General features: G+C 48.4%; 1 protein-coding gene across 10 annotated transcripts in view; it reads right to left on the bottom strand.

The window, feature by feature from the left end:
* Sgsm2 (small G protein signaling modulator 2) overlaps window positions 1-24,345 on the bottom strand; it is a 64,523-nt gene that overhangs the window by 10,028 nt on the left and 30,150 nt on the right. For 8 of the 10 annotated variants that reach the window (XM_051179998.1, XM_051180003.1, XM_051179997.1 and 5 more), the window contains 12 exons: window positions 21,857-21,932; window positions 10,043-10,205; window positions 9,596-9,757; window positions 9,260-9,327; window positions 9,018-9,163; window positions 8,724-8,858; window positions 8,153-8,277; window positions 7,715-7,782; window positions 6,757-6,917; window positions 6,485-6,611; window positions 4,720-4,854; window positions 948-1,101 (listed from right to left, as the gene is read on the bottom strand). In XM_051179998.1, the coding sequence (XP_051035955.1) occupies window positions 948-1,101; window positions 4,720-4,854; window positions 6,485-6,611; window positions 6,757-6,917; window positions 7,715-7,782; window positions 8,153-8,277; window positions 8,724-8,858; window positions 9,018-9,163; window positions 9,260-9,327; window positions 9,596-9,757; window positions 10,043-10,205; window positions 21,857-21,932 (1,520 nt within the window). The remainder of the gene's footprint in view (window positions 1-947; window positions 1,102-4,719; window positions 4,855-6,484; window positions 6,612-6,756; window positions 6,918-7,714; window positions 7,783-8,152; window positions 8,278-8,723; window positions 8,859-9,017; window positions 9,164-9,259; window positions 9,328-9,595; window positions 9,758-10,042; window positions 10,206-21,856; window positions 21,933-24,345) is intronic. The other 2 variants (XM_051180004.1, XM_051180006.1) reach the window with 1 other exon arrangement.

The raw sequence follows: 24,345 nt of genomic DNA, 5'->3' as shown, positions 1-24,345 counted from the left end.
GGCTGACATTGTGGCTTCAGGATACAGGGACAGACAAGATGCTGGGGGATGTGTGGTGTGGAGAGTAGGGTATATAGCTTGGCAGTACGAGACTGCTGGCCATCCTTGATGTTGCTACTGGGGTCCTGACTGAAACTGACTGCTCCAGTGAACTTTTTTTCCCCGAGACAGGGTCTCTCTGTGTAGCTTTGGAGCCTGTCCTGGAACTCACTCTGTAGACCAGGCTGGCCTTGAACTCATAGAGATCCACCTGCTTCTGCCTCCGGAGTGCTGAGATTAAAGTGCCACCACTGACTGGCACTCCAGTGAATCTTGGTTTCTGCATGTATCAATGGAGACACTACAGGATCACCAGAAATAGCAGGTTAAAAATGAAGTGACAGGTGAAGGAGAATATTCAGTCAATGGGCCCAAATTGTTCCATGTTGCCTTTATACATGGTAGTGCTCAGTGTTCCCAGCCTGACAGTAGGACTATGTCCTTAACAGGGAAGTGAGCAGAATATGGCATCTATTATGTGGTGGTACAACTTGAGGCATTCATGTGGTCCTCATCTGCTTTAGGATGAGGACCTTTTTGCAGGGGAGAAAACTGAGGTTTAGAAACACAGAAACACCAGGCTTTTAATCCCAGCACTCAGGAGGCAGAGGCAGGGGGATCTCTGTGAGTTGGAGGCCAGCCTGCTCTACAGAGTGAGTTCCAGGACAGCCAGAACTATACAGTGAGACCCTGCCTCAAACAAAACAAAAGGAAACAAAAAGGAAAGACAGAGGCTCACAGAGACTCAGCAACTTGCTGAAGTCATGTAGGTAGCATATGAGATTTGAATCCAAGTCTGTCCAATTTAAAGAGGTTTCCCTGACATGCGAGTGGCCACGCCTGTAAGGACAGAAGGTTAAATGTGGATATGTACTAACAGGAGGCTAGTGCCCGTCCTTTCCACTCACCTGTCAGGAACACAGCTGCAATGGCTGGGGGTTGCATATGGGGAGCTACTGGAGGAGCAGGAAAGGCAGGAGGAGCCCTGGCTACACAGGGGCTCTAGGTGCCAGGCTGTCAGGCTGGGTCCAAAACCCTGCATCTCAATCATGTCACCAGCATCTGAGGGCAGGAAGGGGCCAAGATCAATGCCTGGTAGGCTTCCTCCCCCAAGTGCCCTGCAGCATGCCCACCTCTGCCCAGAGCTGCAGACGAAATCACCCTTTGGTGGAAATTCACAAGGTGGTGCCGGTGTGGCTGAGAACCCAGAGATGGAGATGGTGGGAGGGTGCCTGACACTGCCCAGCTTCCCCTGAGCCTGGAGAAGACCGAAGGCGGCTTTTCCCATGTAATGGAATACTGGGACTGAGTGGTGGGTATTTCCATCCACCTCCACCAATACCAGAGAACATATGCTTTCCTAGAGGAGAGTTTAGAAGACCAAAGGCCTCCACTCCCAGAAACACTGCCAGTTAGCCTTGGCCTTGACAGGCTCAGTCTGCTTCTTTCTGAAATGCTCAGGAATGTGTTTGGAAGCCTCAACATCAATGACCAAAATCCCTGAGGGAGCCTCATGGTATCTCTCTCACTATTCTTGACCAGCAGCTAAATAAGAACAGTGCTTCCTGCTCAAACCAGACACCCCGAGGCCTACTCTGAGGGCACTCAGCATGGTAGCTCTTGTGTGAGCTGGAATGGAGGGGAACTTCCCAGGGCTGGCAGGGTGGAAGTGGTGTCTGGATACATGGAGCCAGTGGTCCAACACACCAGTGACAGCTGACCATGGCACAGTGCAGCATCATAGACAGATCCTTGGGCATGTCTGTATGTCTGTAGATGGAGCTGTCTCAGCCATCCCTGCTGATCTAAATTAGAACCGAGTCAAGATTCTTAAGAGTATCTAGGGTCTGAGTGGGACAGAACACTGTTCAGGGTGGATATTCGCCGGGAGTCACAGAGATGAAACACAGTGAAGGTGGCAAGTGAAAGACTCTGGTATCACCGCGAGGGAGGGAAGTGCAGAAAGAGTGAAGAACGAAGAGAGCTGTGTGCTGACGTCTTTTCAAGCAATGGCTTCCTAGGTAAATCTAGCGAGAGACCCTGACTCCCCACAGTCTGGAGGCCTAGGCCTGGTGGTTTTAGACAACCAGACTCCAGCTCTGGGTGTGCCTTGGTGGAGAGGGCTGAGCTGATTTCCCTCCTGTCCCCTCAAGGGCTGCCCTGCCTTGTACCCCCAGACCCATGGTTGGATTGTGTCAGCATCTGGCCCTTCAGCTCCACCAGGAGGTAAATTAAGGGAGTATACTTGGTAGGGGGCTGCGGCTCTGGGAGTGAGGGGTTGCAAGCCATGCTGAAGTCTTTGGGAAGAGCAGAAGAGCAGAGAGGGTAAGTGCAGGTTGTGGGTGGGGGTGGGAGCCTAGCTCATGTTCCTGCAGCGAGCAGGAGGCCAGGTGTGGGAAGAGCCAGGGGGTGGGGTAGAGGTGGGTGAGTGGGGAGGAATCAGCCCAGCCAGGCAGACAGCAGGCAGCAGGCAGGGATGGTGACAGGTGCAGAGGGTGGAGGATGGGCACAGAGGGAAACAAGCTCATGCCCAGAAAGCTGGGCCCAACCAAGGCACATCTCCTGGGTCAATGCTCTTCACCTTAATTCTCCAGGAAGGAGCTGAACCAGCCAGCATTGCACACTCTACACTGTGACAACCCAGTGCAGACAGCTGGAGCTCTGGAGTGACAGGGTGAGTGACTGGTGAGGCAGCAGGCTGGACAGGGGTCTGCTGGGTCAGCTTTGACTCTGACTCTCTCCTCTGAGCATGAGGAAAGTATAAAGCAAACAATCAAGGTGGGTGAACCCCACAGCCCCTAGGACTCCGAGTGAAAGGTGCCTGGCCTGGAGCAGAATTAGAGTGAACAGCATCTCTGCTCTGTGGGGGGCAGCGGGAAACGGAGGGGGAAGGAAGAGACCTGGACACCCGGCCACTTGAATCACATGCACAAGTCAAGCATGTTGCAGGCCTGAAAAAGCAATGGCTGCAGAACTCAACAGTGTTGTCATTATGGACTGGAGTGCAGAGGGGAGCTCCCATTCCCCATCCCTACTCCCCATTTCTTCTCATACCCATACCTCTCCCCCAAGTACTGGGGGCACAGGGGACATACTGTGGGTTCATCTAATCCCTAAATTCTATAAAAGGACACCCAGACTACTTCCAAAGGCCTCTGGACTCCATGAGCTTGGAGGTTTGTCTGATCTCAGAGGCCACAGTTAGTGGGCTTTCTTTTTTCTTCTGAGATCTCAAGTTGCCTGGGCTAGCTTCAAACTCTTTATGTAGCTAAGGCTGATCTTGATCCCCTAGACCCTCTTCCTTCCACCCACACAGTGCTGAGATTACAGGTGTGTGTGTCACTTCACCCAGCCATCAGTGGCCTTTTTATTGCCAAGAGGCTAGTTTGCAGGGCAGTGAGTTCAACCATCCCAAACTACTCAGGGCCAGTTAACTCGTAAACAAGCAGTGTTGTTCAAGTCCATGATGCAAAGAGCTAGATGGCCAAGTGTATGTCAGTAACTTGGAGTTGGATATTCCACGGCCTACAGGACTGGGAAGGAAGGCAGACCTGTGGCAGGAAGAGCAGCTGCAGGGTTGGCTGAGGGGTGCTGGGCCATGGCCTGGCTGGCAGGAATAGGAGTCATTATTACTGGTTGAGTGACTTGGCTGTGCCCCTTAGAAGAACTCTGTAGAAAGTGTAAGGAGAGAATTAGAAGGAATAGCATCTCTGTAAGGAGTGTAATATATTTGGTTCTCTCTGTAAGAGCAAGAACCAGTTGACTCTGGCATAAACATGGTGGTATCTAGGGGAATTCCCTAGCATCTAGGAGCTATCCTAGTCCCTGCTTCTCTTGTCCAGTCTTTCCTGGAGCCCATCTCTAGCCCTCATAGGGCCCCTGGTGGTTGGTTCTTCAAAGAGTGGGGCTCCTTCTCACCAAGACAGCATTGTTAAAAAGAATTTTGTGGGCAGATGAATGCTGAGACAATAGTGTGCTGTGTTCTTTCCAGGGAAGGAGAACCCTGCCACTATGATGTTGGGGTCCAGAGTACAGGGCATCTGGATAACGTTACTGGCATGACACCTGGCACCAGTGAGAAACAGCCTGGAGATGCTGAGATACTTGCCATGAACCAGGGCATGTGGGGCAGGAATTCAAGTTGCTACTGGGAGCCTGTACCAGTTCCTGGTCCCCCTGTAGTATGTCTAGCCCTCATTGCATGCTGGGAAGACCAATCCTTGGGGGTCTCTTCTCATGGTGACCCTCACCTGACCTGTCCAGATCCTACCCTTACCTCCTATCTTGTTAAGTCAGAGTTAGAAGCATAGAAGCTGGCCTTTCCTGTCTGCAGGAGAAAAGGGAAGAAGCCACTGTCTGGCATCTGTCAGCTTGACTGGCAGGAATAGGAAGCAGCTCTGAGAGCCATTCAGGCCCCCAAAAAGCGAATCATCAGATAGCCAGCCCTCCTCCCTCAGTGGCTGTCTCCCTCAGCACAAGCCCCCTCTTCTCAAACAATCATTTGCTCTGTACATCCCTCTTCTTGCTAGTATGTGTCTGGTGTCCCCATGTCCTCACTGACCTGTGTGCAAGTCCCCTAATGCCAACACTGCTGTTTGAGCCCCTGCAGTGGGTGGCAAGTGGGCCCAGGGGGGTTAGGGTGGAGGATGAGGTGAGTCAGGGATGGGAAGGGATAAAAACCTTTCATCAGATTGGGAGCTGTGAGGTTCCGCGAGCAGATCATTGAGAGCATCGCGTGTAGTTTATCCTCCTCTTCCTCATCATCGTCCACCGAGGCCGCACGGCTGGCCGCTAAGTGGTGGTAGTTAATAGTGACTGCTCAAAGAGAATAGCGAGAGAGGCAGAGGCATGAGGACCCTAGTCCCTGGGCAGGAGAGACCAGCTGCCCTCCTTGAAGTGAAAGGCATGGAGACTGGGATCACCTTGAACCTGCAAGGCACAGAGGAGGAAGGGGCCAGCGGGGGAGAGGGGATTGTCCTAAGAACCTTCTGCTGGTTATTAGGAGAGGACGGAAGGCTTGGAGTTGGGAGGTGGCTACAGAGCTCCAATGTTTGGGTGGGGGAGTCCTTTCTAGGAAGAACAGAAGAAAGGTATGTGTGTATGTGCCCACATGCGTGCACACGCACACCTAGGAAATTACCAATCCTGACTAAGGCTAGGAAGGATTCTGGCCAGATGGATCCCGATCTTTTCTTCAGTTGTTGTCTGTTATGTGAACCCAGGAGAGTCTATTGAAGGGTCTCAAGAATTCATTTAGGTATACATCGGGGATGGATCAAAATCCTGCAACAGCAGTCATGGGCAGGCTGAACTCAACTTAGAGATGACCCCCAAGCCCGTCATTTTAGAGTATAAATCCAACCTTCTTCTTTCACGGACCCCTCAGAGCCATCCTTGAGGAGCAGGAGACACTCAACTGCATTTCAGCTCCTGATGCCTGACTCACCCTCTAGGGAGGGAAGAGGTCCTTACAATGATATGAACACAATGGAACGTGTCATGGACTTAAGGAGGGAAACAGAGGCTGCAAATCGAAACCAAATCAAGCCTGAGGTGAAATGGCAGTTGACAGCATTCTGGATGTAGCTGTTTCTTGTCTGGTATACCTGGGAGGAATACAGTCCCCCAAGCCTCAGTGCTGCAAGCCTATTTGGACCGTTTGTGCTATAGCTATCTGTATGAAGCCTGGTCATCAATGAAGACATGGACTATGGACAACTTTCTGGCACAAGTTAGGAAATGCAGGGAGGGGTAGGTGGTCTGCTTGGCAGCAATCACTGTGGACTGAAAGACTCCATGACCTCATCTTCAAGAAATGCAAGTCTGGTGCAGAGAAACCCACAGATGGTAGCGTCACTGAGCAGGAAGAGCACTGAAGCTGACAGGAATTTATCCATGAACGCCCCAAGCCCAGGTATGCAGCAGGAGCCTTAGCACTCAGCCACCTCAGATCCCAACCCTCAACATCCAAGCTACAGGTTTCACCCTTTTCAGATGTAGAGAGCCTCTGTATCAGGAGCTGACCTGAGGACTTTGGCTCTAGAAGTAAACTTGCACTGTCAGAGAAGCACAGTTCCTGTGCCCAGGCTAGTTTCTCCGGGCTGGATGGTGGGGCTAAAGAGGGGTGGAGCGTTCACTATCTTTCATTTTAGCCTGAAGAGGAAGGGAGAGATCCTCACCTTCTATTAATATTTCTAGTCTCCTTTCTGCATTATGGCATGAAATATGACTAAGAAAAATTGTATGGTGATGCCTGGGTCTGTTGAGCTGAGAGCCTCAGGGTGATTGTGGGGAAGACAGCGAGGTACAAGACAGGGATGACCTGTGAGTGAAAGATTCAGCGGGAAGGCTGTAAGAGATGAACTTCTTGTCTTAACCTGACTCAGGTGACACAGTGCACCCACACACCCTGAGCATTCTTCACAGGGAACATGGGGACACTCACTGTGCTCGTGTCTGTGCCCGGGGTAGATGATCCGGAACACGTAGTCTGTGGCCCGTCCTACACCCAACTCCTCCACATCGACTGACCGTATGCTGCTGCGTTTCCGTAGCTTGGGGAAAACCTTGCCCTGCAGAGGGAGCGGGTGGTCAGCTTGTCCAATGCATAGTTCGACCCAAGGTCCCACCCAGAGCTATTCCTGAGAGTTGTGTGCTAGGAAGGAAGAGAGGAGGCCTTCACCCAGCCCTCACCCAGAGCCTCCCCTGCCAAGGTACCTTTCCCTGCTGGGTCCACAGCGGGGGCTCAAGCTGTCCACGAGGCAGCAGCCCATTCTCCAGACATGACAGGAAGGACAGCAGGTGTCCTCCCTGTGGGAAGTGCAGTGGCGGCCTCTGGATGCCATCTTGGCTCACCAGCACAAGCGTGCCACCGCTCTCTGGTGAGGGTGAATGCCCACAAGTAAGGCTGTGGCCCTTCTTGAGACCTCCCGAGCCATCACCCTGGCCAAAATGGGGATATTTCCCAGGCTAGGAAGGAGGGTAGACAGGCTAGGACATGCCATGGGTGCTTCATTAATAGCAACAGTAGAGGGCTGACAAGGTAGGCTCACTAGGCAAAGGTGCCTGTTGCACTGCCTGACAATCTGAGCTTCAGTTCCATCCCTGGGACCCACATAGTGGGAGGAGAGAAGTGGCTCTTGCAAACTGTCCCCAGGTTTCCATGTGTATTGTGGTGCAGGTGTGAACTTGTGTATTTATACACATTCATACACTAAATAATGTCCAAAAATGGAAGCCGGAGAGTTTGTTTCAGTGGTTAAGAGCACTTGGTGCTTTTGCAGAGGACCCAGTTTCAGTTCAGCACTCATATGGTAGCTCACAACTGTCTGTAATTCTAGTTCTGGGGATCCAATGCCCTCTTCTGGCCTCCACAGGCACCATGCATGCATATGGTATGTGTGTCTGTGTGTATAATATATATGTATGTAGTGAAATAGCCATACATAAAGTTTTTAAAAATAGTTTAAAATTAAAAAAAAAAAACGACAGCGGGATGCTGGGAGTGTGGCAGAGCACATGCTTAGCCTGCACAAAGCCCTGAGACTGACTCCCAGCACTGCAAAAGCAAGGGCTTTGGGAAGGACACAGTAGGTGTGACAGGCCCCATGCACAGTGCACTACAGCAAGGAGGCGTCCGCTCTCCCACCTCTGTGCCTCAGACAGGCAGACTCACTTTGCTGGTGGCAGTGGATGCAGACGATCTGACTGAAGGGTACCACCAGGGCATAGTCCCAGTACACACTGCAAAGGAACCATATGGTGTCACTATGTCAACTGGTCCTATCACCTCCTGAAACTACGTTAAAGATAGGGCAGCCAGAGCCAAGCAGTAACCTTGGCCAGCCCTGTCCTTCTGAGGCTCATGCTGTTTTCCTGGCGTACGGCCTAGCAGTCTTAGCTGTCCAGCACTTGGCTTGTGCAAACCCCTCCATGGCCAGGCGTGGCTTAGTCTCAAAGGGCTTAGGAATCACTCAGGCAGCCTCTCCCTGTTAACTCTTGGATGAAGAGTAAGGCTTGGCCCTTGGAGTCCGCTTTGTTTCTCTATCCCCTTCTCTGGGACCAAGCTTCCACCCCCTCCCTTGCTTCCTGAGAACACTTGTAAAACCTCTACCTCTTTTCTAGCTCAGAGTCTCCAAGAGTCCCATTCATGAGTTGGTTGGGAGTCCACTTCAGAGTCAGGTTCTCTGCAGACTGGTGCAGGGAGAGGTAGCCAGGGACTGCCTCCATGTCCTCCTTCTATGGGAAGGAGATACCAAAAGACAGACACTATGGGCCTGAGAGTCTCGTATGAGGAAACAAAGCAGGACAGCAATGGAGTCCTGGGCCTTGAGGCTGGGCAGAACAAGCAGAAACAGAAGCTATATCTGAATGTCTCTTCCCAGGTGGCTTAGTGCCACTGGCGCTGTCCTGTCAGCCTGGGTGCCAGGTGTGCCACTGGCCAGCCACACCAAGCTAGGCATTCACTCTGCCTGCTGGCTGCCATCCTGGCCCTGGACAGTCTGGATTTCAGCTAGCCAAAGCAGATGCCATCCCTGTCTCCTGCCAACTCCAAGCTAGGCATGAGTCATATGACAATGAGGTATGGGTAGGATGGTGTTCCCTTCTCTCTGGTGAAACTGACTGAAGGCTTCTGGTCCTAAAGAGGGCAGTGAGGGAAGATGGGCAGCACGAAGCATTCCTACCGGCTGCACCAGTACGTTGTTCTTGCCATAGAGCAGCCGCGTTCTCGAGTTCTGGTGCAGGGACTCCACGTACTCACGGGCACAGGCAGCTAGCCGGTCTTCTGAAGCACTGCCACTGGAGTGGCGCTTCCGGATCTGCCAGGAAAAATTATGGATCAGGCCCGCATCCTGGAAAACTGGTCTTGGGACTGGACCATCTTCAGTCCTCTCTAGCTGACTCTTCACTACCCTTTGCTCTCTAATCAACAGCAGTCTGAATAAGTGAGCACAAGAGATGTGGAGAAGGACACTAACCCCCAGGGCAGGGCGCTTTGCTGGGGAGTCCTGTCGATTAGGAGGACCCCGGATACGATGCCGCTGGACCAGCTCATCAGCAGAGGGGTCAGTCCAGTAGTGATCAGCTGTCTTGAGCTTCGTGTATTCCAAGGCACAGGGTCCCACTATGGAGACAGGGATGGTTAACTTAGCTGGGGATCTTTCACCGCCCACTCCTCACCCCACTGAACCAACACAGGCCTTTAAGTTTTCAAGCTCACCTAGGAGGCAGGCCAGGACTGGACCAAACACAGGGTCTGCCAATAATGCTTCCTTCTCATAGTACTTGCTGCCAAAAGGAGACAGAGACAGGGTGACCACCAGGGCTCCTGGACTCAGGCCAGGGTGGTCAAGCTCACTCAGAAGCATGCCCAGAGACCAGATTCATGCCATCACCAAAAAAGAATGAGTCAGTAGGGTGACTTGTAGGGTACTTGGTGTGGTCTATATTCTTGGGATGCCAAAAGAGGGCTACACACCGCCATGGACTATTAACCATGTAGAGGGATGAGGTTGAGGTGGCCAAGGAAAGGACTAATGGGGGGGGGGGCAGTCACCTGCAGTTTTCGGCCAGGTACTGTACAACCCTGTCCAGAACTTTCTCCATGAGTGCTGTGCGTACCCATATGTGTTTTAAGGCCTGTGGGCTGAGAGCTGGGGCCTTTCCACTGGTTGAGCCCTGTTTCCGAAGGGCTTCTTGGCTGCCTCCTGAGGGTTTCCTGCAAAGAGAAGAGGGAAGGCTTCAGAAGCACAGGCCCCAGGCTGGAGTGAGAACAGGAGTGTGAATAGGAGCTCAGAGTGTCTGGCTAAGATAAGGAGATGAAGTAGGGAGACAGGACATGGAACCTGCAAAGGGCCAACCCCCACTCTCAGGCTGGTTCCTCGGCCAAGATGCATTACAAGGCAGAGGCCAGGAAGCCACCCTTTAGGCAGGCTGTCTTGAAAGCAGCAAATGACAAGGACAGAGCAGAAAGGATGTTGGGAGGGGCTGGCTGGGGCCTCACCTGCCCTCTGCTTGTTGCTGCAGCTCCTGCACTTTGTGGCAAATCTCTCCAGCCACGGGGCATGTCTTCCCCACTTTAGTGAACAGGGCTGCCATCTTGTCACTGCGCAGGAAGCCAGCGGCACGGCGTCTTAGCTGATGCAGGAGGCAAGCCTCCACAGCACCTAGGTCATGAAGCCAAACAGTATCTGAGCCTGGGTTAGAGGTCACCCCACTTGGCCTCCACTGCTCTCCCAGAAGCCTCTCAGCATAAGGATGAGTTCTCCTGAGAGCTAGGAGGCAAAACTCAGTAGTTATCACTAGAAGGAATGCCGAGAGAAGCCCAAACATCGTGCCAAGCTCCCCTTTTCACACTGTGGCTCCTGAATTCCTTCTGGTAAACTTGGGTAAGGTGCTAACCCATCTGAGGAAGGAGAACTCCCTCTTGCCTTGTAACCACAGTATTCCTGTAGAAAGGCAGGGCCTGGGGCAAGCTTTGACTTGCTCTGGAACTAGGGTAAGACAAAGAAGTATATATTTTTGCTGTTGTTGTTTTGAGATAGGGTTTCTGTATAGCTTTGGAGCCTATCCTGGAACTCGCTCTGTAGACCAGGCTGGCCTCAAACTCACTGAGATCGACTGTCTTTGTCTCCTGGGTGCTGGGATTAAAGGTGTGTGCCACCACCATCCAGATAAACAAATACATCTTGACCTCCAGCCAAACCTTTTCATCCTGTCCTTCTGCTCCAAGCCCATGGAGGACTTTTGAGAGCTGTCATGTGCCAAGCTGCCTCTCTCCTTTGCCTGGTGCACACATGCCTCCTGTGTGCAGTGTCATCCCACAGGGCTTCGAGGAGCAAAACTGCTCACTGGAGTTGACATGAATGTCTCCACCTGACCACAAGGACAGGCAGAGACAGCACCCAACGGGAAAGGATGCAGAGAGCACATGGCCCAGCAGCCCTTCCGGAGAGGATGATGACGTGGTTGCTAAGGAACAAAGCTCTGAAGAAGCCTCTGCAGAGATCAGTCCTCACATGTGCACAGATGTGTGACCACCCTGGGAAAAAAAGATGTGCCTTCTAAAACAAAGGCTTCAAGGCCAGAGCAAGAAGCCTTCCTGTTTCCCTCCCTTGGGGGCGCTGTCACTGAGTTGGCAGTAGACCTCAGGGCCCCTTTCCTTCTTGACTTTTTTTTTTTTTTTTTTTTTTTTTTTTTTTTTTAGAGATAGGGTTTCATTGTGTAGCTTTGGAGCCTGTCCTGGAACTCACTCTGTATACCATCTGTATACCAAGCTGGCCTCGAACTCACAGAGATCCGTCTGTTTCTGCCTCCCAAGTGCTGGGATTAAAGGCATTCACCACCCCCGCCTGTGGACAAGAATCTTTTTATAGAAAAACAGTTAACTGCCTATTAGCTGCTTAAATGAAGGTAGAAAAACAGGTGAAAACAATCTACTTGAGAAGTAATTATTTGCCATACATGTTGGTGCATGCCTATAATCCCAGCCTTTGGGCAGTGGAGACAGGAAGATCTCAGAGTTCAAAGCCAGACTCTGCTACATAGGAAAAGTGAGACTAGTCTGGGCTTCATGAGACTTTGCCTTTAAAATAAAATAGTAGTTATTTCCTGAGCCCAAGTTTCATGTCCTGATTGTGCTAATCAAAACAATCTTTAGCCTGGATAGATGGCTCAACACAGTTAGGATCACTTGATGTGCAGTCATAAGGACTAGAGTTTGGATCCTAGGACTAATGTAACTAGCCAGACATTACAAACATTCTTGTAGTCCATCTCTGAGACAGTGGAGTCAGGAGAATAGCTTTCAGCCTAGTCCAGTATCTTTAGTTAGGACTTTTATTGCTGTGAAGATAAACTATGGGGATATGGTGTCACATGTATCAGGCCTTCAGGAAATCTTTGGCTTAAGTGTTCATATGCTCCACCTCATGGCTAATCGTGCTCTCTGGGGATCTTGTGTGGCCCTGGGGTGTCCAGGAGAGTATTCTCCAGCCTAAGTCTTTTAATCTGGGGCTGCTGCAGCAACAGATCTGTGTTTGTGGTAGGGTGGTCACCGTTTCCTAATGCTGAATTGTGCAGAAAGAAAAGAAACCACATTAAACAAAGCCAGAGTGGCAGCAGGTGGCACCAGTCCTGCAGGGAATCATGTGCCTCAATGATGTGATTAATTGTGAGGATAATGAGTCATTAGCCTTCCCACCTTCCCCAAGCCACTGCAAAGGCAGCCAGGCTGGGAGCTGGGGAGCAGCCACCCTGTTTGGCCTCACCCGCCCTGCCAGCAGCCTTTCAGCACAGGAACAAGTTCTCCAGAGAGCCAGCAGAAGCAGAGTCAGCAATTATCACAAGGAGGGATTGCTGAGGGAAGCCCAAACATCACACCCATCGCCTGGTTCGCTGCATGGCTCCTGAATTCCTTCTGGGAAACTCAGGCAAACTGCCAAGCCGTGTCTGGGGAAGGAGGAACCCTTCTCACCCTGACAGTCTTCAGGGACCTTCGAGGCCAGGTGTTCTTGGCCTAGGTCCATATGCTCCCTCATCAGTGGTTGCCAAAATCAGAGTATTCTTCCCCATCCCCACTACAGAGATGAAAATGTGATTGTGTACATCAAGGAGGGAAAATAATAATGATCATGACCTGGAGGGGCTTGTAGATGGATTTCTTGGGTTTCAAAAATGTGTTGAAATTATGTATAATTTGAATGTAAATTTCTGGTTTTACAATGTCAAGTTCCCCTGTGCCCAGAGTATGTAATCAATGGATTTCAGCTTCTAAAAGAGGGTCCAGACTCCAAAATGATTAAGAATCTTTGATCTGGCTCTTAAGTTTATTTAATTTATTTTGCCCAACAAGGTGACACATCTTTAATTCCAGCATTTGAGAGGCCAAGGCAAGCAAAATCTTTGATTCAAGGCCAGCCTGTTCTACATAGTGAGTTTCATGGCCAGCTGGAGCTAAGTAGTAAGACCCTTCTCCAAAAGAAACTCTTCTTTTTATACTTATTTAGTGTGTGTGGAGATCAGAGGACAACTTGCAGGAGTCAAGCTCAGACTTAGCAGCAAGTATATTTACCTGCTGAGCCATCCTGCTGGCCAATACGCTGAGACTTTTGAGTTGAGCAGAAACCCAAACACGATTCTTACTTGTTCTAAATTTGCTCCCCAGAGAAGGCCTTTTACAGACAGATTGAGTAGGGGACTGTGATGCCCCATTCCCCAGGGGCAACTTCTGGTAAATTTGTATGACCCCATGCCCAAGGACATCAGGCAACTCCAGGTGCTCAGTGCCTGAAACCTGCCACCAGAGCACCACAATCTTTGTAGAGGCCATAGATAATCACGGGACTAAGGTAGCAAGCTGTAAGGCTGTCCCCTGCAAAGTGAGCTAGCTGTCTGAGCTCTGGGCATTCAGCCATGGAAGCTTCAGGGCCTTTGGTCTCAGTGAGTCCTAGCACTCACTGAGTGGATATACCATAAGGTGACAGCCCTGACATCTTTTGGCTCATTTCATATGAGAAGAATGTACTAGTCAATAAATCCCAACGTCGAAAGGCTTGGACAAATAAATTAAAACAAAATAGAAAAAAAAAACTTGGGGGGAGGGACAAAATAAAAAAAGACAAAACCAGAATTAGAAAGGGAGACATGACTTAACAAGCACGACCCTCTCACAATCTGTCTTCATCTTCTGGTGGCTTTTAGAGTTTAGTCAGATGATCCCAGAGATCCTTCTTCATTGTCATCCATCTTGTCACACTCACTGAAGTCTGATACTGTCCTAAGGAAAGCTAAGGGCCACAGGCTGGAGCAGCCTGAGGAATTCCTCAGGTCCTTAAAAGTTGTGGAGCTTCGCATATGTTACCTGGAGTTGGAGAGCATAGGGCTTACGGAGTCAACTGGACTTGCTCTCAACCCATCACACACTGATTTAACCAATCCATGTGATGGTCTATAGAATGGAAACATGAGGTCAGATCTGGTGGCACCAGTCTGCAATCCCTCTACACAGGAGACTAAGGCGCAATCCCTCTACACAGGAGACTAAGGCAGGAGGGTTGGAAATTTACCCTGCCTGTGCTACAATGTAGAATGGAGACATAATACAAAGATGGAGGGATACTGGGAGCTAGGCACACTGCTACTATGTTGCTGGTGGGAGGGTTAGATGATGTCATTCCTATTTAGCACTTTGGCATCCTCAATCAAAGGTGCAGATAACCTATGACCCAGCAATCCCTCTCTAGGATTTCTCCTAATGATGTAAGTGCACAATTATTTATAATAGCAAAGAACTGGAAACCACCCATGTATCCATCAACAGGGGTCAGGCTAAGTAAATACAGTTTGTTCACACAGGAGAGTAGTGTGCAGCTCTAAGAAACAATGAAATGAGCTCTAGGAACTAACGGGAAACTTCGTATCACATTGCCTTGCACCTTCTCTGACCATAAAAGGGGCGGTGGGTGGGCAGGTGGGGAACAGGTGTGGTGGCTCATACCTATCCATCTAGCACTTGGGAGGCAGAGTCAGGATAACTGGCACAAATTCAAGGCCATCCTGGGTTATACAATCAGTTTCAGTGTGAAGTGTCTCAAAACAGAGGGGGTGGGGTGGGCAAAGGTCACACAATCTTGCTATTCTGAGGGAGGATCTTATGGAGCCTAGATGTCCCTGAACTTCCTGCTTTTAGTTCCAAGTGCTGAGATTACAGATGTGTGCCACCATGTTTAGCTTGAATCTCTATCAGGATTTAAAAACAATAACAAAACCCCTCTAGAAGGGTACACACACAAATCAAAGGTGCTCTGTGTGGGAGGTGGTGCATGGTGCAGGGAACCACATGCACAGTTATACAGCATGGCAGGATGCTGGCCTAAGGACCAGGAGTTGAGGATGGGAAGGACAGTGTGGCAAGCAGCTGGCACACCACCTTTGGCTCAGTTTTACCTTTCTCCCTAATCCCATCTGCAAAGTGGGAGAGTTGGGTTGTGGTTGCCATAGAGAACCCGAGGGAGGAAAAGTGTGGGTAGAGCAGTCATCCACAGGTGGTTCGATTCGGTCCTGGGGCTGTGGGGGCAACACTCAGAGTTCAGTCCTGTGAACAGCAGGGACAGGCGGAGCTGCCTGTCGGGAAGGGCTGGGGAGGGGAGGCTCTTCACAGAAGTTAGAGCCAAAAGGCTTCCCCAGGCACCATGGGCCTCTCTCCTCCCTACATCCTAGATCTCTGTCTGCTTCTACCCTGGGTTTGGTAAAGGCTGTCTGAATTCACAGGCAATATTCCCACTGTCTTGGAACACATTTTTTTCTTAGCTTGTAAGGTGATAGTGACTTTACTTCAACTCTGACAGCTTTAAGCTTTGCTCAACTCCCCACAGAAGAAAGCAACATTTCCCATATATTCTGACATGAAGGAGAAAGAACCGGTCTCATTTTCTGGAACCACGTTGAGGGAAATGAGAATCATGCCACAAGTACTCACTTTCTTGGCCCTGCAGGGATACTGTAGCTTCCCAGTGAACCAAGTGAGAGACAACCTTTCTCCATGCACCCAGTGGCAGGAGACCCACCACATCCTAGAGTTTTGGGATATCATGAGCCTGGTCATATGACTTTAGCTGTGAGTCTACAAAGGCAACTTCTCGACAGTGTCCCGAATCCTCTGGACTCCACTCCTGGGTAGCGCCCCCTTCCGCAAAGGGACACCAACCAATCTCTGTTCAGCACAGAGTTTGGACCAAGACAAATGTGGGTTCAAACACTGGCCCTGAAGCTGCATATCCCAACTTATCCTTCTCTTTAGAAAATCATTTTGTTGAGGAAAATTTCAAACATACACAAAAGTCATGAAGATGGTATAACAATCTGTCACAAACCCACTGCCCATTTATATAGTTAACAGGTCACTGCCAAATTTTGTTGTGGCTAGACCATATGCAATCATCATTTTCTTCCCTATCTTTGGATTATTTGAAATAATGTTTAGACTCTTGACCCATATACATATCCCCTTAGTGAACCTACAATAACAGCACATTTTCTTTTTGGAGCCAATGTTACTCTGGATGGTTTTGACCAGGATGGCCTAAAACTTGTAGCAGTCCTCCTGTTTCTACCGCCCCCACCCGGGTGCTAGGATTATAGGTGTGCATCATAATGTCCATCCCTAATAACAATGACTTAATATGATAAAATTTCTGATTGAGTTCCCAGATTTCCTTAATCTGCGGTGGGTTGCCAGATACGTAGATTTCTAGATGGAATCCTAAGGTATGTCTGAGGAGGATTTCCAACAATCCAAGAAAAAGGTGTCTGTCACTGGACACCATATTACATGCTTTACATGCATGGCTTTTTCACAGTTTTTATCTTGAGCTTGACTACTGAGCTAACCACCCACCCCTAGCCCCAAGTAGCTCTTCCAATGCTCAAATCTACCTTCTGAAGGTAGGCTCAGAGATGAAAATGAATAACTAGCTATGGGTTAGACACAATCAGCATGCAAACCTTGGTGTTTCTGACTTTAGGGACTCAGAAATGGACCAAACCACGTGCATGTCCTTGGCTATGCCCTGGCACAGCGGGAGGGAAATCAGTTGCTCTGGACCTTCCTACCTGGTCATAACAGAAAAGCTACCTGACTTATTCATTTCTGGATGGAAAGCAAAAGCTAAGATAGTCTGAGAATAAGCTATTCACTGGGTACAGGAGGGAAGGAGTCCCTTTTGCTAAAAAGAGTCAGGCTAGCAACTGCCTGGAGTCTGAATCACTCAATGTACAGAAACATCTCTGGCTGCGATCTCCCAGGTGGGATGCAACCTCCTGCAGCACCTGCTGCTCTCCCAGCTTATCAGTATCTCTTTGCCATTCCCCGAAGGAGCTCACTGCAGGGGAGACCTAACTGGCTAATGAAAGCTGCTTAGCAACAGGGAGCTGGTTAATAATGCCCCACATTATTCCCAGTTCTAGGCTCTACCCCCACCTAGCATTACAGTTCAGCTTCAGCCTCAAGCAACCCTGAGGTTGGCCTAGGAAAGCTGATGACTGAGGAGACAGGGCTGGCCCAGGTCCCACCCACAATGCTTAGCAGCTGGTGATGGTGTGAGACGATAGACTGAGTCTGAGGACTGCTCTTTAAAGCCAGACTCCTCTCTCAGCCACGAAAAGTTAAGATCCACAAGGCTGAGGGTATAGCTTTGTGGTAGATGCACAGACACATAGACACACACAGAGACACACACACACACACACACACACACACACAGAGAGAGAGAGAGAGAGAGAGAGAGAGAGAGAGAGAGAGAGAGAGAGAGAGAGAACAGAAACAATCCTGGGGCCAGGCATAGAGGTTCATCTTTTTATCCCAGGACTCAGGAGGCAGAAGAAACAGGCAGATCTCTGAGAATCCAAGGTTAGCCCGGTCTACACAGTGAGTTTCAGACCAGCCAGGGATACTCAGTGAGACCTTGTCCCACAATTCTAGTAACAAACTAGAATAGAGGAAGTAGAAAGATGTGGAGGTGTGGAGGGAGGTCAGGCTCAGAGAAACATAGCTTCATGGTTGATGCCTCAATCCCCTCAAATCTCCTGATGGCAGGAGGGTAACTGTTCCTAAGTACATGCATTATTATTTCAAATGCAAGGTTCAAGGGCACAACTTGAGACAATTTGCTGTTTGATGCTGACTCTGAGTGCTCTGTACATGTACCATGGAAGGAGGTGGCAGGATATACCAGTCAATGGGGGTCAAGGCTGGAAGGTGGAAGAACTGTTCACAAAACCACACAAAAAATACAAATCATTAATTTGATTCAACTAGAGACTAGACCCAGAATCTTAGACATGCTAAGCAAGTATTGTACCACTGAGCTCCAGCCTAGCAGTCAGTCTTTTAAATGGGGTCTCCTGTAACCTAGGCAGGTTCTAAACCACTGTATCAATGAGGATGACCTTGACCTCTTTAAAACAATTTCATTTTTTTAAAAATGTTTTAAAACACTTATTTAGCAGCAGGTGTGTTGTGTGTGGACCCGCAGTGCACTTTCTACCACATGGGGCTCAGGGAGCCATTTTTCTACTTCTACCACAGGGGTTCTAGGTTCAGGTCTTGGGGTTTGGCAACAAGTACTTTTACTCACAAAGCCACCTTTCAGCCAGACCTTAAACTCTTTTTGTTTTTCCTCCAGAGGCAGGGTTTCTCTGTGTAGCCTCAGCTGGCTTGGAACTTGCTCAGTAGACCAGGCTGGCCTTGAACTCACAAAGATCCACCTGTCTCTGCCTCCCGAGTGCTGCGATTAAAGACACCAATCTGCTCGAATTGTCTGATTTTTAAAAGCTGGTGTGTGAGTTGCTGACTTGAATTTCATAAAAAGTCACTAAATGAGACAGGTATGGTGTTCCATGCCTTTAGTCCCAGCACTTAGGAGGTACAGGCAGGTAAAGAACCCCTGAGTTTGAGACAAGCTTGGCCTTCATTGTGAATTTCAGGCCAGTTAGGGCTACATAGTGAGGCCTAGCTCAAAAACAACAACAGTAACAAAATTCATACATGTATGCATGTATGAATGCACAAATACAAACACTCACATGCACACACACACACACACACACACACACGCGCGCGCGAGAGAGAGAGAGAGAGAGAGAGAGAGAGAGAGAGAGAGAGAGAGAGAAAGAAAGAGAGAGGGAGAGAGAGAGAGGGAGAGAGGGGGGTGTGTGTGGCTCCATCTGAGGAGTGCTACTCAGCCAATATAGTTTAATCAGTGAGCTCCATTCCCAGTGAAGAGACCCTGTCCCCACAAACAAGGTGAATTGTTTCTGAGGACAACATCTGAGGTTGACCTCTGGCCTCTATACAAACCCATACCTACTTTGTATGTCACACATACCAAACATACTAACATACCCACCAACACACACAAGATCACAGCCTAGTGAGAGGCCATGAGAAGCCTGGCCTGAACTCCTTTGGCAATTCAACCAGGGCTGACACTCTTCGTATGGAACAAGTGCCATCTGTGTCACTTCAGTTCCTGACACTGCCTACTGACTCTCATCTTGGCAGCTTCACTTGCGAACTTTTTTGGTCTGTGGCATTTATGTTTGCATCAGTGACTCTTAGGAGCCTTGGAAGACAAGCAGAACATGGCTCCTCTTGCTCCTGGACTGGGTGTAAAACTTTGGAAACTTTGCTGGGCAGTAGTGGTGCATGCCTTTAATTCCAGCACTCAGGTGCAAGAGGCAGGCAGATCTCTGTGAGTTTGAGGCCAGCCTGGACTACAGAGCGAGTTCCAGGACAGCTACGGCTGTTACACAGAGATACCCTGTCTTGAAAAACAACAACAAATAAAAACAAAAACATCCCTGGAAACTTGATGGCTTGGTCTAGTACAATAATCAAAAATGATTCAAAGAAAAACCATGCTTGGGACTAGAGAGATGGCTCAAAAATGGTTCAAAGAAAAACCATGCTTGGGACTAGAGAGATGGTCTTCTAGAGGTCCTGAGTTTAATTCCCAGCAACCACATGATGGCTCACCATCTGTAGTGAGATCTGGTGCCCTCTTCTGGCCTGCAGGCATATAGGCAGGCAGAACACTGTATATACAATAAAATAAATCTTAAAAAAATAAAAAAGAAAGAAAAGAAAAACTGTTCTCCTGGAGTGTGATCTTCTGGCCTGATGAAAGAGTTCGGAGCTTTGATAGGAGGCCCAGAGCTTCCAGAGGGCTGGGTCCCAGGACAGCTGCAGGAGAGCTGGCAGGTGCTTCTCACCTCAACAGGCTAAATAAATGTGGTGTTCTCTGCTTTTCTCCTGCTGGCCTCCCTCCAGCTCTCTTTCCTTCCTTCTCCCCAGGCTACCCACTCATTGCACCCATGCACAAGCTGTTCTCACTATGCAATAGCATTCTACAGTGTGTGCTTTGACAAAGCCTAGCACTAAGCCAGAATTCTAATATGCTTCTAGGCTAATAATCATGCCACTGGGGAGTTTTTTCTTTTCTTTTCCAGGGCATGGGTTCTATGAAGAAGCAACAGCAAATTTAACCTTAGCCTTGACACTCAAAGGAGAAGAAAAGCATTTTCTACTCTTGCAACTCTAGGTGTAAACTCAATCCCACAAAAGTTTGAGGTGGAGATCACCTCACTGTTCTAATTTTAAAGGAGCATACTGGAGGTGACAACAAACTAGCCCACGATGGATATGGCAGGCTTCTGGTACTAGTAATTGGGAGGCTGTGGCGGGAAGATCAAGAAACTCAGTGTGTTTAAGGTCAGCCAAGGAGAGGAGGACAGGGGAGGAGAAGGGAGGGAGGGAGGACTACTTGTCTAAGATGCCTTTAGTATTAGGCAGAGCAGTAGTTTTCAAAGCCTCTGCTCACTGGCTGCCTTTCCCAATCACCCTCTGTAACTATTCTATTTTTCTCCATAGAGCTTGTCATTATGTATTACCACATCTTTTCACCATTCTTTTTTTTTCCCCCTCTCTCAACAGAATGTATTTCCTGGGGCAGAGACTGTCTCTATCTTGTCATTGCCATTCTGCTGCATAGAGAATATTGTTTGGAGTGTTGCTGGACTTATGGGAAGGGCAGCTCTGTCTCACTGTTGACAAAAGCAGGGCCGGGTAAGAAGATTCAGAGGTGCTTGATGCCAAGCATGCCAACCCATGAACCCATGGTTGATCTCTAGGACCCATACAGTGGAAAGAGATCAGACTCTCAACAGTTATCCTCTGAACCCCACAAGTGTGCTGCGGTAAACACATGTACATACACATAGCACATGAAATAAATACAGTGTAATAACATAACAACAATAATAATAAAAAATAAGGTATCTCTTCTGAGTATGTGGCTAGGACACACTAGGCTCCGGTACCCTACCCTCCTTAGGGGGTGTTAGAGAACAGCCAGATTTCTGGAGATCAAAGAAAACTTTGCATAGATATAAGCTTTTTCATATGAAGGTAAACATCTGATCCATGTTATACATGTCTCACCATCATCCAACTCTGTTCTACAGCTAGAGGCTCGGGCTATTCCTCCTTTCCTATGTTCATGCTCTTCTGCATCTAACCAAGTGCATGGGGAATTAGGACAATGGAGCAACCACAAAGTGTGGCAGCCAAAAAGCACATTAAAAACACCCCCAAAACATCAACCTTTCCCCAGAGTGAAAAAGGGCAGGTAAGATGGGAGGTTCCAAAATCCAAAGCACTTAGGGCAAAGCTCTCTCTTTTTTGCGGGGGAGGGGGGGGAGGCAGTTTGAGACAGGGTTTCTCTGTGCAATAGCCCTAGCTGTCCCAGAACTAGCTCTGAGATCTGTAGACCAGGCTGGCCTCGAACTCAAAGAGATCCACCTGCCTCTGCCTCCCAAGTGCTGGGATCAGAGAAGGAGCGCACTACCCTGGATTCTTAACTGCTGAGCCATCTCTTCCTTTCTTTTTTGAATTTTGAGACAAGGACTCATTAAGATTCCTAGGCAGACCCTGGGTACGCCATAGATCTTCCCATTTCAGCCTTCTAAATAGCTATAATCACAGGCTTGAGATACCAGGTACAACACGGCTGTGGATATTGGAACACACACACTCCCAGGTGAATCTGGTGCTATCAAATTTGGGAACTATTATCCTAGGATGCTGAAATATACAAATGCTTGCAACCTGAAGACTGATTCAGTAGGTCTGGGATGGGGCTCAGATAGACTTCAAAAGTGTTTGGGATGAGTGGGACTCACATTCATATTTGAGAGGTACTAAATCAGAGGACTCATCCTGAGCCTGCATATGACCCATCACTATAAGGTGCTTACTCACCACACAGAGCAATGATGTGGCTGCTATCTTCATGCACAAACTTCCTGGTGACAGCCTCCTCCATGATTTGCTTCACCTGTGAATAAATGGACATCTTCATTATCTTACTTATTTTTGTGGGCTACTGAAGAAATCCAGGGCAGACACTATGTCACTGAACTATTATCTACAGGCTAGCATTATTATTTTTAATTTTCCTCCTTAGCAAAGGACTCCTGGGGTTTGAGTGTATATCTTCGTGGCTAAGTATGTTTTTGGACATACAAGGTCTCTAGATTCAATTTCTAGCACTAAAAGGGAAAATCAGCAACAAAACAGGTCTCTAGGAAGGTAAATAGCTTGGTTGTGACCTCATGGTCTGGGTTTTGAGATACTTGCAGAGATGACAAAGATGGTAGGAGTAGAGAAACAAATGTTCCTTGACATAGCCTGCCCCAAGCTTTTTGGAGAGAAACTTAAGAGTTGTCAGATCCACCACCCAATCAGTGTGGAGGTCCCAGTTTAGACAAAAGGGTTGGGGAGGCTATTTGCTCATCCACACTCAACTGGAGAAGGGCTTCTGGGCAGATACATGTCCTTTGGGACAGACCGTCTCAGTACAGGCTGCAGATGAACAACTTGCCCCTACTTTTCTGATGTTAGGAGTAGGTCCATCCGTGGCTGGACAACTCTCATTCATTCTAGCTAGGTTCTAAAACTCTGATGTCTTGGGATTTGAGTTTGACGCTAACCTGGGCTATGTAGTGTGTTATAGCCTGAACTACAGAGTGAGACTCTGTCTCAACTCCCAACCCCCCAAAAGCACTTATAGGATGGGGATGTACCTCTATGGTAGAGTGCTTGCCTGTCATTTAAGGTCCCCAGGTTTAATCTCTAGGACCAGGTAAAAAAGTATTATTATTATTATTCATTAAACATACAAAAAAGGGAGTTTATATGATAATCTCATAGGCTTGGTCAGTTCTCACACACTGCATACTTTTAGAGTAGGAAACAGAACAAGTGCCAGATGGGGTGGCACATGCCTGAAATCCCAACCGTTGGGAGATGTAAACAAGAGGATCAAGAGTTCGAGGCTCAGGCTGGCTAGATGGCTCATCAGGTAAAAGTTCTTCCTGAGCAAGTCTGATGACCTGAGTTCGAGTCTCAGAATCCATGTAAAAGAGGAAAGAGAACAGACTCTACAAATTGTCCTTTGACCCACACAAGAACACTGTGGCATATATACACCCACACTCACACACACATCATGTACAAAGCTGAAAGAAGAGTTCAATGCCAAGGCCAACCTGGGATACACAGCAAGTCCAAGACTAGTGGGGGCAGGACACCTTGTCTTAAGCAACAAAAGAAACAACATATAACCTCTTGCCAGAGCATCTTGCTTTATTACTTCCCCCCCACCCAGTTACAACTTTTCCCTATGAATACTCAAATACCCACTATCTTTTATTTCTTTTCCTTTGATTTTGTTTTTTAAAGACAGCATTTCTTTTGTGTAGACCAGGCTGGCGTTGAATTCATAAGACATCCACTTGCCTCTGCTTCCCGAATGCTGGGACTAAAGGCATGTGCCACCGCTGTCTGACTTCTTTAATTTTAAATTTTAATTATTATTCTTTGTGTGTGTGTGTGTCTGTTAATGTTAACTATACCCAGGGCCTTGGGCATACTGGGCAAGAAAGCAAAACTGAGCTACTTTTCAGACTCTTTTTGTTATTGTTTTGAGACAGGATTTCACAATGTAGCCCTTGGCTGGCCAGGAGCTCACTATATAGACAAGGCTGGCCTTGAACTCAGAGATAACTGCCTGCTTCTGCCTCTTGAGTCCTGGGAGCAAGCCCAGCCTCAGACCTCTTTTTATTTTCTTGAGACAGGCTCCTACTAAGTTCCCTAGCTAGCCTGTAATATACTCTATAACCCATGCAAGCTTTGAACTTTTATTCCTCCTGCCTTTGCCTTGCTGGGATTACAGGCCTGTGCCACCAGGCCCAACCTCTCTCAGTTCTTATGTTAGTTTTGCAAGTTTTATACTGAAAAGAAATTAACGAAACAACAGTATGGAGTGTTTTGTGATTTGTTTCTTTTGCTTGATTGTGTATAGCCGTAGATTGTAGATTGTTCATTCCCAATTGTGTGAAGATACCATAGTTGACTGGCACTTGGGTATTTTCCAGCTTGAAGTTGTTATGAATCATATGAATACCTGGACATATCTTCTGGTGAACATATGTACTGGCTTTTTAGAATTTTTATTTCTAGGCAAGGATTTCTGATGCATATACTGTTTTATCAGATACTGCCAAAAATGTTCTCCAAAGTGGCTGTAGCAATTTACACTCCCGTCAACAGTATGAGGTTCTAGTTGCACTTACGCCAGATTCCATGGGGAATCTGCCAGGAGACAAATAACCACCACTGGGAATCAGAGATGGATTTCCTCAACCACAGTATAAAGAAAATATAAAAAAATATAAAGAAAAATATAA

The sequence above is a fragment of the Phodopus roborovskii genome, unplaced genomic scaffold (genome assembly GCF_943737965.1).
Source record: "Phodopus roborovskii unplaced genomic scaffold, PHOROB, whole genome shotgun sequence".
Lineage (NCBI taxonomy): Eukaryota > Metazoa > Chordata > Mammalia > Rodentia > Cricetidae > Phodopus > Phodopus roborovskii.
The sequence above is the reverse complement of the archived record's forward strand: the minus strand, read 5'-3'. Positions and strand labels throughout refer to the sequence as shown.